The 15,339-nt window shown below is 73.9% G+C and overlaps 3 protein-coding genes across 3 annotated transcripts; 1 reads left to right on the top strand and 2 right to left on the bottom strand.

Annotated features, from left to right (window-relative positions):
• Window positions 1-421: 421 nt before the first annotated feature.
• Window positions 422-1,702, bottom strand: AURANDRAFT_20493 (hypothetical protein; the record flags this gene model as incomplete). Its single annotated transcript, XM_009034978.1, has 1 exon — window positions 422-1,702. The coding sequence occupies one exon, from the start codon at window positions 1,700-1,702 to the stop codon at window positions 422-424; it is 1,281 nt and encodes a 426-aa protein (XP_009033226.1).
• A 1,600-nt stretch (window positions 1,703-3,302) lies between these two features.
• AURANDRAFT_13109 (hypothetical protein) lies at window positions 3,303-4,322 on the top strand (the record flags this gene model as incomplete). The annotated part of the gene is made up of 2 exons (XM_009034984.1): window positions 3,303-4,010; window positions 4,047-4,322. Coding segments are annotated over 2 exons (984 nt in total), but the record flags the coding sequence as incomplete, so codon positions are not given.
• Window positions 4,323-4,669: 347 nt separating this feature from the next.
• On the bottom strand, window positions 4,670-5,011 carry AURANDRAFT_9255 (hypothetical protein; the record flags this gene model as incomplete). The annotated part of the gene is made up of 2 exons (XM_009034652.1): window positions 4,670-4,760; window positions 4,929-5,011. Coding segments are annotated over 2 exons (174 nt in total), but the record flags the coding sequence as incomplete, so codon positions are not given.
• Between the last annotated feature and the right edge of the window lie 10,328 nt (window positions 5,012-15,339).

Here is a 15,339-nt window from a genome sequence, read left to right as displayed (position 1 = left end):
CGACCACGAACGAGTCGTCGACCTGCGGCTCCAGGGGCGGCACGGCGGGCTCGTCGTCGTCCGCCGGCGACGCCGCGAACTCCTTCGCGCACGAGCTGCAGCGCATCGCCTTCGCCTCGGGGCGTCCGAGAGTGAGACCACGAAGGGAGAGGAGGCTCGATCGCGCGCTGGGGACACGACGAGGAGCGCTTGTTCGGCGCGGGCGGCGGTCGGCCGACCCGCCGGCCTGAGTCGTCCTGAGCTGCAAGTTGGCGGCATCAAGACCTGCATCATGCCTCGAGCCTCACTTTGATCGACGACGGCACTGCTTAAGTGGGTACTACGACGGGGGGACCGACCGATGCGGGGGCGGGGGGAGGGAAGGGGGCGGCGCGTGCGATCGCGCGGACACAGGGGGGCGCGCGCGGCCCGCGCCGGGGCTTCAGGCCTTCTGCGCGTGGGGCTTCGCCGGGGCCTGCGCGTCCTGCGGGAGCTCGTTCTCGTTGTTGTGCTTGAGGGTGCCGTGGGACGTGGAGCCGTGGGGCCCCGGCCCCGTGCGGAGGCCCATGGAGTCCATGAGGAGGTAGTAGCAGGAAGTGATGGGCGTGTGCTCGCCGCGCGTGATGCCCTGGATGAGCGCGTCGCGGGAGACGCCGAGGGCCTCGATGCGCGCGACGGCCTCGCGGCGCACGTCGTCCTGGGGGTTCTGGGACCGCGTGAGGGACCCCAGATTCGCGCCCGGGTACGTGCCGTTGGACGCGCCCGCGACGACGAACGGGTGGCGCCGGAGGTCCGGCGCGGTGACGCGGCGGTTCACGTCGACGACGATGCAGGCCTGCAGGAGCGCGACGGCGTTGGGGCTCAGGCCCTCGGGCAACCGGTAGGTGCCCCGCAAAATCTTGCGGTAGAGCTCGGGCTGGGACCGCGCGGCGAAGGGGAAGTGGCCGCCGAGGCACGCGTACGCGACGACGCCGATGGACCACAGATCGATGGGCTTGCCGCGGTACTCCGTGCGGCGCACGATCTCCGGCGCCATGTAGGACGGCGTGCCGCAGAAGAGGCGGAGCCGCCGGTCCGGCGCGCACCGCGTCGAGAACCCGAAGTCGATGACGCGGACGATCGTCCGCTTTTCGTCGAGGAACAGGATGTTCTCGAGCTTGATGTCGCGGTGCACGATGTTCAGCTCGTGCATGTGGTGGAGCGCCGTCGCCAGCTGGAGCATCAGGGGCTGGAGCTCCGGCTCCGCGATCTTCCGCTTCGCCTTGACGTACGAGCACAGATTCCCGCCCGGCAGGAACTCCATGATGAGGTGCGCGCGCCGCGGCGCCATGGTCTCGAAGGCCTCGAGGAAGCGGCAGACGAGGGGCGAGTCGCTGAGCTTCTCCATGACCCTGGCCTCCTGCTGCACGCGCTTCCACTGCTGCGGGTCCTTCATCTTCGACCGCTCGTACGTCTTGATGGCCACCTTCTGGCCCGTGAGCTTGTGCCAGGCGATGCGCACCGTGCCGAAGGACCCCACGCCGATGACCTTGCCGAAGCTGTAGAAGTCGGGCAGCCCCCGCCGGTTCTGCACGGAGCCCACGAGCAGCCGCGTGAGGTACTCGCGCTGCTCCGGCGCGCAGTGGTACGCGTCGCGGCCCGACGTCGACTGGCGCACGCCGCCGCCGGCGGACTGGGGCCGGTTCGTGCCCCCCTGGAGCCCCGGCGCGGTCGCGCCGCCCATGGACACCTTGGGCTCGTCGAGGCCGTTCGCCGTCGACCCCGTCGTCTCCGCGCGGCCGCCGTCCGCGCCCGACATGGCCGGCCGGTGGCCCACCGTGGGCTGGGCCGATTGGGGCCGCGTGCTGTAGCCGCCGCTCGACGGGTAGGCGCCGCTGGACGTGCCGCCGACGAGCAGCCGCTGGCCGTGCGCGTTCGACGACGCGGACTGGGGCCGCGCGGCGGACGCGGACTGGGGCCGGAGCGCGCCGGACTGCTGGTCGCGGTCGCGCTGCTCGCGCTGGTAGGCCGCGGCCTTGGCCGCGGCGGCGTCGCGGCCCGACGCGGCGCTGTAGGGCCGCGGGGGCGCGCCGCCGGACCCGTAGACGTGGTGCGGCTTGTCCTGGCCGTACGTCGCGCGCGGCGCGCCGCTGGAAGACCCGGGCCGCGCCGGGGGCGCGCCGTAGGGCCTCGCGCCGCGGTCCTCGAGCGCGCGCTGCTGCGCTAAAGCTCGTTGCTGCTGCTGCTGCTGCAGCAGCGCGTGCGACGTTTCGGTGGCGGTCGCGTCGACGCGATCGCGGTCCGCGCGCACGACCCAGTCGCGGTCACCGCGCGCGCCGTGGGACTGGGCCGACGCGGGCCGGTCGTAGGACTGGCCGTAGCCGGACGATCCCGCGGGCTTGTGGCCCGGCCGCTGGGAGCTCGCGGCGCCGGGGCGGTACTCGCGGCGCTCCGACGATTGAGCGGGCGCCGGGTCGCGGCCCTTGGACGCGGAGCTCGCGGAGCCCGGTCTGCCGAAGCCCGGGCGGTTCCGGTTGCTGCCGGCGCTGCCGGGCACGTCGGGTGTTCCCGGGTGGCGGCCGTTGAGCCACGCGGACACGGGCGCGGCGGACGCTTTGGCGGACGTCGGCCGCGGCTGCGACGGCGCGTAGCCGCCCCCGTTCCGCGCCGACGCGGCGCTCGCGGGCCGCGGCGGGCCGCCGCCGGACCGCAGCGGGTCGCCGCCGCCGCCGCCGGAGGCGCCCCGGCCGCCGGAGCTGCTCTGCGGCCGCGCGCCGGAGCCCGCGAACTGCGCGAACGTCCTCGGCCACCCGCCCTTGCCGTCGCCGGACACGCGCCGCGTCGCGCCGGCGGACCGCGGCCGCTGGCGCGTCGCCGGGTGCTGCCGCGGCTTCCCCGCGGGCGGCGGGCCCGTCGCGTACTCCACGGGCTGCACGCGCCCGCGGCTCGACCCGCTCCGGATGGCCGAGCCGATGCGCATGGTTGCGTTTTTTGGTGCGCGCCGGGCGGTGCGCCGAGCGACGGGCGCCGCCGCGCCGCGGGGCGCCGGAGCCCGGGACCGACCGCCGAGAGGCCCGGCTGGGCCCGACGAAGGGGCGGGGCGGGCAGCGTAGCGTCCCGGCTCCGCCGTTGATCAAGCTGCCCGTCTGCAAGGTAGGGATGTATCCCTCGAGGTCGGAATTGACACAAATCGTGGCAGCCTGTATAACTTCGACCGCGGCCTCTGGGACGAGCTTAAGTCCCCTGCGTATGCAGGGGCAGTCTTCGAGCCGAAGCGGCGGCTGCCTCAGAGTTCTCGCAAATCCATGGCGAACGCCGCGCCGACGAGCGCCGCGCCGACGAACGCCACGCGGACGCTGCTCATCACCCATCCGGCCTGCGCGGGGCACCACATCGCGCACCACCCCGAGCAGCCGAAGCGCGTCGTCGCCATCGAGGCCGCCGTCGTCGCGGCCTATGGCGACAGCAAAGACCTGGCCCGCGATGCCTGCCCGGCCGACGCGCCGCGGGACGCCCTCCTGCGCTTCCACAGCGAGCGGCACGTCGCCAGGCTCGAGGGCCTCTTCGACCGCGTCGAGGCCGACGCGCGCGCGCCGCCCTTCGACCCCGCGCGGACCAAGAAACGGCGGCCGATGCTCTCCATCGACGACGACACGGCGGTCATGGCCAAGTCGCGCGCGGCGGCGCTGGCGTCCTGCGGCGGGGCGATGCGGGCCGTCGACGCCGTGCTCCGGGACGGCTACGGCAACGCCTTCGCGTGCGTGCGGCCGCCGGGCCACCACGCGACGCCGACGCAGGCCATGGGGTTTTGTCTCTTCAACAACGTGGGCGTCGCGGCGCTCCACGCGCGGGAGACCTACGGCGTGCGGCGCGTCGCCGTCGTGGACGTGGACGTGCACCACGGCAACGGCACGGAGGCGTATTTTCGCGACGACGCGGAGCTGTTCTACGCGTCGTTCCACCAGGGCGGCGGCGACTTCTACCCCGGCACGGGCCTCACCCGGGGCTCCGCGAAGGTCGTCAACGGCGCCAGGGTCGCCGGCGAGACGGGCGTCGCGCGCAACGTCGTCAACTGCCCGCTCGCCAAGGGCGCGGGGCTCCGCGGCGTGCGGCGGTGCCTCGCGGACAAGATCCTGCCGGCGCTGGCGACCTTCGACCCGGGCCTCGTCATCGTGTCCCTGGGCTTCGACGCCCTCGCCAAGGACCCCATCGGCGGCCTGGACCTCGCGCCCGGGGATTACGCGGAGATCACGAGGCTCGTCGCGGCCGCGGCGCCGGCCGCGAAGCTCGTCTCCGTCCTCGAGGGCGGCTACGACGTCCGCGAGATCTCGCGCGCGGCCGTCGCCCACGTCTCCGCCCTCCTGGACCTCGCGCGCGCGCCGGACGCGCCGCCGCCGCCGTCGCCGCCGCGGCGGCCCCGCGGCGCGTCGGCCATCAGCGACGACTCCTCGGGCGAGAGCTGGGGCTCGGGCCAGGAGTACGGCGCCCAGAGCGACGACAGCGACGACCTCGGCCTCGGGGACCTCGCCGTCGCCGACGACCCGCCGCCGCCGCCGGAGCCGGCGGCGAAGCCCCCCGGCGCGCTCGCCCGGGCCTTCGCCTTCCTCAAGAAGACTTAACCCGCGACACACTAGTGGCCGTCGTGGCCGTGGTCGAGGGCCTTCGGGTACCCCTTCTCGATGGCCGGCGCCGCGACCGTCTCGTCCTTGCTCCGCTTGAGCCACTCCACGTACTGGCACTTCTCGTACTCGTGGCGGTAGTGGCCGCACTCCCAGGGCATGTAGAACGTCTGGCGCCGGCACCTACGACGAGGGGACTCGAAACGCGGCGTCCCCGCGCCGACCGGCGAAAAACGGGTCCGCGGCCGCGCGCCGCGCGCGGCGCGCGCGCGACCGCGCGAGCGGCCGCGTCCCCATCTCGCGGCGGCGCGCGCGCAGTCCGGGCGCGCTCCTGGGGACGCGGCGCCGCACTTGTTCAGGGGAATGAGGAGGTGCGCGCAGGCGTCCCGGTAGGCGATGAGGAGTCCCGCGTCGCTCATCTCCTTCCGCGTCGCGGGGCCCTCGGGCAGAGCCTCATGGTGGCCGCCGCCCATGTCAAAAAATCGATCGAGCGGCGCGGTTCGGCGCCTTAAGGTGGTGGACGAGCAGGCGCGCGACGGCGTAGGAGCAGCCGAGGCGGAGTGAGCTCCTCGTCGCCACCGCCAGGTTGTTGATGAGGTTGTTGCAGTCTTTGAAGCGAGGAGTAAGCCGGGCGGACACCAGGGCGGACACGGGCGGAATGGCGGACGAGGCGTCGGACTGCTCGCCCTGCTGCAAAGCACCTGCATTAGCCGATGGCGGCCGGGAGGCCCGAGGACACAACCGGCCATCGGCGCGCGTCGACGCCCGAAGCCGCTGTTACGAGCTCGCGACGGGCCGCGGGTCCAGCGCGAGGACGCGGCCCTGCACCTCCTTCATCTTGGCCGAGGCCTCCTTCTCGTACCGGCGCCGGAGCTCGAGGAGCTTCTGCTGGTGCGCCGTCTTCTCCCGCTCGCGCGCCTGCTTGCCGTCGCCGCGCGCGAGCTTCCGCCGCGTCGCGTCGACGGCGTCCATCTCCGTGAGCAGCTCGCCCGCGGCCTTGAAATCCTCCCCTTTCAGGGCGGCGTCGTGCTGTGTCGAGAGCTCGGCGTGTCGGGCGGCGAGGGACTCGACGGTCTCGCCCTTGGCACCCGTGGCGCTTTTCAGGGGAGACGTGCCCTGCGCCTCGACGAGTTCGCAGTCGGCCGCCGGCAGGTCGGCCTCCGTGTTGTCGTCGAAGTCGATGCACCACGTCGCGTCGTCGTTCTGCACCAGGAGCATGCCGAGCTTCCCCAGCGCGCGCACGCGCGCGCCGGCCTCCATGATCCGGGCAGCGCTTTCACCCGTTTGGTGCACCCACTTCACCTTGGACCCAACGGGATACTGAGACCGCATGCGCGCAGATCACCATAAAAGAACCGCCCCGCGCCCTACTTCCGCGCGGCGGCGGCGAGGGCCGTCTCGATGCGGTTCCGGTCGCGGAAGTTGCGCGAGATCACGAGGAGCGCGAGCATCTGCTGCTTGAGCTGGTTGAGGTGGCGCCGCGCGAGCATGCCGCGGGACGCGGCCTGGAGCTTGACGAAGTCCGGCGACGGCTTCGACGCCTCCGTGTGCTCCGGCACGGCGTCCAGCGGCAGCCGGCCGTCGAGGACCATGGACGCCGCGCGCTTCTTCGGCGCCTCGGACCGCCGCTGGATCCAGTCGCGCGACCGCGCCTCTAAAACGCGCGCGGCCTCGCGGACCTTCATGTAGTTGCGGCGCACGATCCAGGCCTTGACGTTCGTCGTGATGACCCGGGCCTCGTCCTCGAGCTCGCCGCGCTCGTCCGCGGCCATGAGGCTCATCGCGACGTCGAGCGACGCCTCGTCGCCCGGGGGGCCGTCGGAGATGACGCTCGACGTGCCCCGCGACTCCGCGGCGGAGAAGGCCGCGCCGTCGTAGGCGCCGAAGGCGACGTGGGGCCCGCCGACGCGCGGCGACGGCGCGCGGTCGTCGCCGAGCGGCCGGTCGCCTGCGCCGAAATCAACCATTGAGCTGGGCATCCCGACCAAACTTCAGAACTCTCGAGCTCGGTCGAATCGACGTCGATTCGGCTGATTTTTGGACGAATCGATCGCTCTCGTCAAGTTCTCGAAGCACCGTCAAAATCTCGCGTCGAAACGGTCGTTTTCGTTCGCATTGAAGATTTGATTTCCTCCCGGCCGGTCGCCGGGCGCGTTCCGCGCGATCGCGAGCGCGCACTTCTCGTGGAGCGACAGCGACGAGAAGGCCGTGTGGAGCAACGCCGCGCGGCTCACGCCCGGGGTGACAACGTCGGCGTCGTCGTCGGGCCGCGGCGCGCGCGCGCCCTCTACCATATAGCCGCCGGGGTCGGCCGCCTCGGCCTCGGCGAGCACCGCGGCGACCTTCGCGTGGCCCCGCGCGAGCGCGCGGCGCCGCGGCGTGTCGCCGCGGGCGTCGCGCGCGTTCGGGTCGCCGCCGCCGCGCAGCAGCGCGCGCGCGGCGCCGACGTGGCCGCCGCCCGCGGCGAGGTGCAGCGGCGTGTCCAAGCCCCGGCCGTTCGCGTCCGCGCCCTTGTCCAGCAACGCGCCGATCAAGCTGTCGAGGTTGTAGAGCGCGCAGTAGTGCAAGAGGCTCAGGCCGTGCCGGTCCGGCGCGTCGAGCTCGTCGAGGAGCTCGGACGAGTTCGACGCGAGGCGCGACATCTGCCCCACGACGCGGAGCATGAGCTGCTCCACGGCCGCGTCGAGCTCCGCCTCGCTCAACGACGCGAGGGCGTCGGCGTCGAGCTCCGCGAGGCCCTCGGAGCTCATGGCCGGCAGCGCGGAAGGCGCGTCCGCCGGCGGCCGGAGCACGCGGACCTTCGTCGGCCGGTCCTCGCGGTCGCTGTCGCAGGTCGGCGCCGTCTCCGCCGTCGTCACGGACACGGACGACGCCGCGTCGTCGGCCGCGAGAAGTTCGGGCGACGCGCGGCCGCCGACCCAGGCGACGGCGCCCGCGGCCGCGGCGCTCAGGGGCCGCGGCGCGAGGCCGCCCGCGGCGACGGCCGCGACGACGTCTAAAGTCGCCACGCCCGGACACGCCCGCCCGGGGAGTTCGCAGCGCAGGCACATGGCGTTGGCGAGGCGCGCGGGCGCCAAAGCCTCCGCGCCGTCGTCGAACGCGAAGCGCACGGCGAGGCGCTCGCCCGCGCGGAGCACGGGGTCCGCCTCATCTGTCAGATCCAGGGGCGCCTCGAGGGCCACGAGGAACCGGTCCTTGCGGTGCGCCTGGCAGGCGACGTGCGCCGGCGCGACGTCCGCGACGCGGCACGCGGGCGCGGCGGCCGCCGCGCGGTCCTCCCGCGCGAGCCGGCACTCCGCGTGCGCGACGCCCCGCGCGGCGTCGACGGCGCCGGCGACGCGGCCGCCCGGCGCGTCCGCGGCCACGGGCTCCGGCGACTCGTCGTCGAGCAGGGACGCCCAGAGCTCCGCGTCGTCCACGCCGTCCTCGTCCATCGGGGCCGGTTCCGCCAAGGCCAGCGACAGCGCGACGTCGTCGCGCGCGCGCCGCGCTGATTCCTCGCGCCGCACGGTGCGCGCGTCGGCGTCGCGCCGCACGCAGAGCCGGTAGTGCACGAGGCTCAGCGCCGCGAGGTCGTCGGCCGACTTCGGCGCGCCGTCGCACTCCGCGAGGTGGTACGTCCGCCGGTGGAACGCGGCGACGTCCGCGGAGTGGGCGTGGGCCGCCGCGACGCGCGGCAGGCCGCCGACCCGCAGCTTGACGTGGTCCTCGCGGATCCGCGCGCCGCTCTTCCGCGTGAGCCAGTTGTGGCCGTCTTTCCGGAACCGCTTGCACGTCCGCCGGTCGAAGAGGAAGAGCGCGCCCGTCGGCGGGAGCCGCGGCGGCGCCCCGGAGACGAAGAGGCCCAGAGGCTCGTGGCGGCACAGCACGTCGAACACCTCCTCGGGCAGCAGCCACCGCTGCTGCGCCGCCGCGGCGTAGAACTCGCGGCTGTTCTCCATGGGAGGGGGCTGCCTCTGTGTTGGGCTGCCTCGCCCCGCCGCGGTCGCTGGTCCGGCACGCGTTTCGGTGTACGCCCGCCGGGCCGGAGTCTGGATTCCTCGCGCCGGGGCGTGGCGTGTGGCGCGCGGGTGGAGAGAGGAGAGTTGGCATTTCAGCAACTTTACGGCCACGCTTCGCTCGGAGTCGAACATGCCGCTCCGGAGAGTCCAGACGGTCTGGGCCCGAGAGCAGGACGCCCATGGACGCGCAGCAGTCGCGCGCGTGGCGCCGGCGCATCGGCGCCGCCCACGACGCCGCTACCTGGGACGAGTTCTGGCGGTCGCTGTCCGACGAGGCGCGCGGCGCGGCGCTCCCGCCGGACGAGGACGCGGTCTGCCCCAAGTGCTCGCGGCCCGTGCGGCTGCCGCGCATCAAGAAGATCAACCAGCAGAAGAAGCTCCAGTACGGCAAGGAAGCGCGCCTCAAGAAGAACCAGGCGAAGCGCTGCGCGGCGACGTGCTCGAGCGACTGCTTCGAGCGCGCCGCCGTCATCGTGATCAACCGCTGGATCGAGCTCGGGCGCGAGCCCATTCAGGAGGAGGCCGCCGACGCCGGGACGGCGCAGCGCGTCGCGCGGCCCGCGCGCGCTCCGCGCGCCGCCGCCGCGGCGCCCGCCGCGGCGCCGCCGCCGGACGTCGACCTGGCCGCCTGCGCCATGTACACGCGGGACGACGCGGCGGACGCGCCCTCGTCGCGGCCCGCGCCGCGCGCGCGCGCGCGACCGAAGAAGGTCGTGCTGCGCATGGGACCCGCGTCGTCCGCCGACGGCGCGGCGGCGCCGGTCGCGCCCGCTCGACCGCCGGAGCCGGCGGCCGCCGCGCCGCCGGAGCCGACCGCGGCCGCCTGGCCTGAGCTCCCCGGCGGGACGCGCCCCGCGGCTCCGGCGTCGGCCGCGCCGCCGCCGCGGGCGCCCGCGCTTCCGCTCCCGGTCTCTCCGCTCGTGTCCGCCGCGGCGCCGCCCCCGGCGCCGTCCGTGTCGCCGCTGGTGACGGCCGCGCCGCCGCCGCGGGCGCCGGAGCCGCGGGCGCCGGAGCCTCAGGCGCCGCCGCCGTCTCCGCTGGTGACGGCCGCGCCGCCGCCGCGGGCGCCGTCGCCGCGGGCGCCGTCGCCGCGGGCGCTGGAGCCACAGGCGCCGCCGCCGCGGGCGCCGGAGCCGCGGGCGCCGGAGCCGCGCGGGGAGAGGTTACACGGCGTGGTCGTCTTCGGCAAAAGCCCCGACCGCGGACAAGCAGGCCAGGGCGACCGGCCGTACGTGACGCCGGACGACGGCGGGCCCGACGTCCTCGTCCGCGGCGTCCGCGGCCTCAGGCCGGGGGTTCGCCTCGAGTACGCGCTCGGCCGCGAACGGGGCCGGACGGTCGCGGTCGACGTCGTCAAGCTCCCGCGCGGCCCCCCGCGCGCGCCCGCGCCCGCGCCGGCGCGCCGCGCGCCGCCGCCCGTCGACGCCGCCCTGCAGCGCGCCCTCGCCCTGTCCGCCGCCGAGTTCGAGGCGGAGCGCCGCCGGCCCGCGGCGCCGCCGGCGGAAGGGCCCGACGAGGACCTCGCGCGCGCGCTGGCGTTGTCCGCCGCGGAGGCCGACGCGAGCCGGCGCGCGCCGAGCCCGCCCCCGGCGCCGCCCGCGGATCTCGCGTCGTTCCTCGCGGCGCTCGGCCTCGCGCACCACCTCGGCGCGCTCCACCGCGAGGACATCTACGACCTCGAGACGCTCCGCCTCCTGGACAAGGACGACCTCCGCGACGTGGGCTTCGCCGTGGGCGCGATGCGGAAGGTCCTCACCGCGTTCGGCAGAGCCTAGGTTCGTGCCACCCCTCTTAAGCCCATGCGCGCTAGCTAGATCGCGGCGAGGAGCCGCTTCTGGAGCGCGGCCTTGAGGCCCTTCGTTTCGAGGTCCCGCTGCGACAGCTGCTCGCGGAGCTGCACGACGGTCATCTTCGAGACCTCGGCCTTGGTCAGCGACGCCTCCTCCGCCGCGGGCTCCGGCTCCGGCTCGGGCGCCGCCGCGGGCTCCGGCTCCGGCTCGGGCGCCGCCGCGGGCTCCGGCTCCGGCTCGGGCGCCGCCGCGGGCTCCGGCTCCGGCTCGGGCGCCGCGGCCGGCTCCGGCTCGGGCGCCGGCGCCGCCGCGGGCTCGGGCTCGGGCGCCGGCGCCGCCGCGGGCTCGGGCTTGGGCTTGTTTTTTTTGGGGATGCGCGCCCGCTTCGCGTCGGGCGCGTCGGGCGCCTCCGGCTCCGGCTCCGCGTCGTCGACGGGCTCGGGCGCGTCGAAGCCGTCGTCGTCGCCATCGTCGTCGCCGTCGCCGGAGACGTGGGTGCCGCGCTTGCGCTTGAGCTGCGCCTGCTTGCCGCGCTTCTTGCCGCCGCGGCTGCCGCGGCGCGTCGGCGCGTCGTCGGCCGCGGGCGCGTCCGCGGGGGGCGCGACGACGCCCCGGAGGCGGTCCAGGAGCGCCGCGGCGGCGGCGGCGTCGCGCGCGGCGGCGTCGATCTCCCGCGGGTCCGCGAAGACGACGCGCCAGCCGCCGCGCATGAGCAGCCGCGCGGCGAAGAGCGCGACGCCCGACGGGCGGGTGGTAGTCGTATTCGGGCAGCGGACCAAGCGCGACGCGTCGCAGAGGAGCGCGGCGGCCTTGTTATCGACGTCCAGGAAGTCCGCGAAGGTCTCCGGCCGGTCGCCGTCGCCGGCCAACGCCTCGTCGGGCGCGACGTGGTCCCAGCCGAGCGCCGCGAGCGCGGAGGACGCGTCCGCGACGAGCTGCCCCCGGCGGCTCTTCGCGGGCGACGGGGCCGGCGCCGCGGGCCAGGCGTCGCTCTTGGCCAGTTGGTCGTAGAGCGCCGGCCGGTCGCTCTTCGCCGCGGACCGGAAGGCCCGCAGGTTCGCCGCGCCGCCCGCGTCGAGCGCGTCCGCGGATTCCTTCGTCAGCGTCGCGTGCAGCCCCAGCAGGTAGTCGTCGAACCAGGCGCCGGCCACGGCGAAGGCGCCGAGCACCGCCGCGACCTGCGCCGCCCCGGCGAAGGGCAGCTTCGCCGCGACGACGGCCGGGAAGAGCCGCGCGTCGTGGAAGCCGCCGAGGTCCGCCGTCCGCGCCAATACGACGGCCGCGTCCGCGGGCGCCAGCCCCGCGACCGTCGCCGCCCCGAGATCCACCAAGGCCCGCGACCCCTGGTTGTGGCGCCAGCGGAGCCGCGCCGACGCGTCCAGCAGCGCCGCCGCGGTCCGCGGCCGCACCATATTGGCGCCGAAGTGCTTCGCGTCGACGACCCTTACCAACATCTGCTGGAAGTAGAGCTTCGCCTCGACGCCCACGTCCGCGAAGGCCGCCGCCGCCGCCGCGAGCTCGTCGGCGCCGGCGTCGCGCACCTGGCGGGACAGGTTGGCGTCGAGCGCCTCGAAGAGCCGGAGCCACGCGTCGCGGCCGCACCGGCTGCCGAACGACAGGTAGAGCGCCGCGTAGGCCTGGCAGAGCTCCGTGCCGTCGCGGCACCGCAGGGGCTTGTGGCCGCAGACGAAGCGCAGCGCCGCGTCGACGAGGCCCCGCAGGTGCTCGTCGCGGAGCTCGTACGTCCCCGGCCGCTTCCGCGCGTCCGCCGCGCGGAACGCGTACGCGAACTTGGCCAGCGCCGCGGGCGCGAAGTAGTCCGCGCGCCGCACGAGGAAGTCGCCGACGGCGTTGAGCAGGCCCACGTGGGGCACCTCCAGCGTCACGAAGGACCACGTCGTGTCCGCGAGCGCGTTCGGCGAGAAGTCGGGCACCTTGCGCGCGGCGACGTCGCCCAACCGCTCGAAGAACTCGGGCTCCGAGAGGTGGCGGTTCGTCGCGTAGGCCCAAGCCGTGTTGCTCAGCGCCTGCACGGAGAAGGTCGGGATCTTCTTGGCGCCGACCTTGGCCAACACCTCGAAGACCCGCGCGTGCGCCAGCCCCGCCTTCGCGAAGGACCAGGCCGTGTTCGAGATGTTCTGGGGCGTGAAGGCCTCGGCGCGGTGGATGGCCGCGTCGCCCAGCTTCTCGAACATGGCGGGGGCCTTCGCGCCTAATTTCGCAAAGGCCCACAGCGTGTTCGCGAGCTCCTGCGGGTTGAAGTCGCGCGCCATCTGCTCCGCCTCCTTCGCGATGGCCTCGAAGAGCTTGGGCTCGACGCAGCCCGCGGTCGCGAAGGCCCAGGCCGTGTTCGACAGTTCCTGCGTGTTGAACTCGTGGCAGCGCTGGCTACTCGCGCGCGCGATCGTGCTCAGCGCCGCGAGCTCCTCGCGGACGGTCGCGTCCTGGCGCGCGGCCGCGGGGTCGAGCTTCGCCAACGCATGAGCCATGTTCGCGAGCTGGCGCGGCCCCGCCCAGGTCGCGTCGTCGCAGATCTTGCCCCGGAGCAGGCGCAGCATGTCCTTGAACTCGTACGAGATGCGCACGCGCTGGATGAGCACGGCGTCGTGCGCGACGGATCTACCTAGACGGCTAAAGGCCGTCGCCAGGTTGACGCCGTTGAGCGCGCCGTACTCGTTCCAGATGCGGAAGACGTCGGCCATGGAGGAGCACTTGGAGTACATCTGGTTGAGCTCGATCTCGAAGCGCGGCGGGAAGCTCCCGTCGGCGTTGAGCCGCGTCGCCCAGCCCGCGGGCCGCGCGCGGCCGTCGCCCGGGCCCCGGGGCTTGCCCATGGCGCCGCCGCTGCTCGAGTCGCCCGAGGCCCGCGCCTGCGTGCCGTGGCCGCCGCCGGGCGCGCGGAAGCCGCGCGCGTCGAACTCGCCGCGCGGCGCCGGCGGCGGCTCGCGGCCCGGCGGCACGCCGTAGCCGTAGGCGCCCGCGGACCGCCGCGCCGCCTCCTCGGCCGACGGCGGCGGCGCGCCGGGCGCGTACCCAAAGGGCGGCGGCGCCGCGCCGGGCGGCGCCGCGGGCTGCTGCAGGTGCTCGGGCCGCGGCGCGTACATGCGGTTCTCCACGCGCGGCGGCGCCGGCGGCTCCGGCGGCCCGGGCGGCGGCGCGCCGGGCGGCGGCGCGGGCGGCGGCGGCGTGAAGCCGGGGATGGCCACGTCGGGGTCGAGGCGCACGGGCGCGGGCCGCTCCCACGCCGCGGGCTCGGCCGCGGCCGCGTTCGCGGCCGCGGGCAGGTCCCACGAGTTCAGCGGCGGCGGCGGCGGCGGCGCGCTGCCCGGCGGCGGCGGCGGCGGGTACCACTCCGCGCAGTCGTTGGGGTGCGGGTTCTTCTTCTTCTCCGCGAGGCGCGAGGCGCGCGAGGCGATTTCGCGGGCGTCCATTTTGTTTGGTCGCGGTCGAGCGCTGAGGTTTTCGGCGGCGTCGCTCGCGTCGGTCGACGGCGCAGACGGCGAGCGCGAGGCGGGGCTCTGCGCGACGGCTGTCGGGCGCACAGTGGCGTTCGGTCGGCGCGGCACGAGACGGCGAGGTCCAAGTGCTCGAGTTGGCCGCGGAAGCTCGTCTGCACGATGCCGGCGATGCATGCAACGCCGTCCTACTCAAGTAGGAGCCCGAAACCGCAGCGCGCCGTCGCAGCGCGCCGACGCAATGCCAAGCATGAGCCACCGCCAGCATAGGAAGTTGGAGGAAGCCATCCAGGCACTATGCTACCATAAAGTCGACAGGACCAAAACCGATCGGAGATCGCGCAAAACGAACGCGGCTTTTTTCCAGACCCTCTTGGACTGTGCGCAAGCAGGGCTGGCGGTTGCAGCGTTCAACGCGGCTGAAGTCTGCTACAACGGCGCCCCCGGCGTCGACGAGGACCTCGCCAAGGCAATCGACCTCTATGTCCGCGCCTTCGAGACGGTAACCGCCGGCGAGCGAGACGCGGACCTACGACAATCTTCGAAGCTCACCAACAACCTCCTTAGCCTGATCCAGGATGTGATGCTCCCCGCCCTGCCGGAGAACCTTGTCACGCGTCTTGCAAGCGCGCGCAAGACGAATCCGGTCTACGCAAGCGACAGCGATTTCTGCTGCCAACTCGACCTTGTGCGCTGCATGTTGCGCGGGCGCCGCCACTACCTTCTCTCTGAACGCGTTCCGGCGGCGAAAGTCTACCAGAAGGCCTCGAACGTCGCCGTCAAAGATCCGCTCCTCCAGCAGTACTGCCTGAAAGCTCGCCGCATAGTAGACATGATGCAGAACACGGAGGGCGGGGGAGGCAAAGAGGGCATGGAGAAAATTGACGCCGCGTACGACATCGAATGTCAAAAGAATCATGCAGCCATCGCTAATCATCCCGCAGCCGCGACCTTCGACTTTGAGCAAAAGCGCTCCGACGACTTTCGCGAACGCCATTGCAGCGCGTCGCTCAAGGACGTTCACGGAGAAAGACGAGACCGGGCCATGGAAGCGGTCCGGAAGCTTGCGAAGGAATCGGGCGTGGATGAGGCGAACATCTCGTTTTCAGAGGGGCGGCAGGTCCGTCGGGTCTGCGCCGCGTGCGGGAAGGGATACCTGCAGATCAGCGCCGCCGGGCTCAACGACTGCGCCCGCTGCAAGAAAGTCTGCTACTGCGACGCCTCCTGCCAGCGCGCGCACTGGAAGGAGCACAAGAAGCAGTGCCGAGCACCAGTGTAATACGAGCAGGATACTACCCGCGTAGCCTCCCGCCAACGGAGCTCTCAAGTAGCAACTTGGCTGCATCATGACGTCAATGCTTTGAGTCGGGTTATGGCTTCAGATTTTGAATGCTGCTAGCCGCTCGTATCGTTCATCGACGCGCCCTCCACCCTGCGCGGCCGGGCCTGCTACGAAGCGCAGCACAGATGGGCAAGCGCAAGCGCTACGTCGTGACGCGCGGCCGCCAGACGGGCA

This window comes from Aureococcus anophagefferens (assembly GCF_000186865.1).
Source record: "Aureococcus anophagefferens unplaced genomic scaffold AURANscaffold_2, whole genome shotgun sequence".
Lineage (NCBI taxonomy): Eukaryota > Pelagophyceae > Pelagomonadales > Pelagomonadaceae > Aureococcus > Aureococcus anophagefferens.
This window is presented reverse-complemented; position numbering and strand designations above follow the sequence as displayed.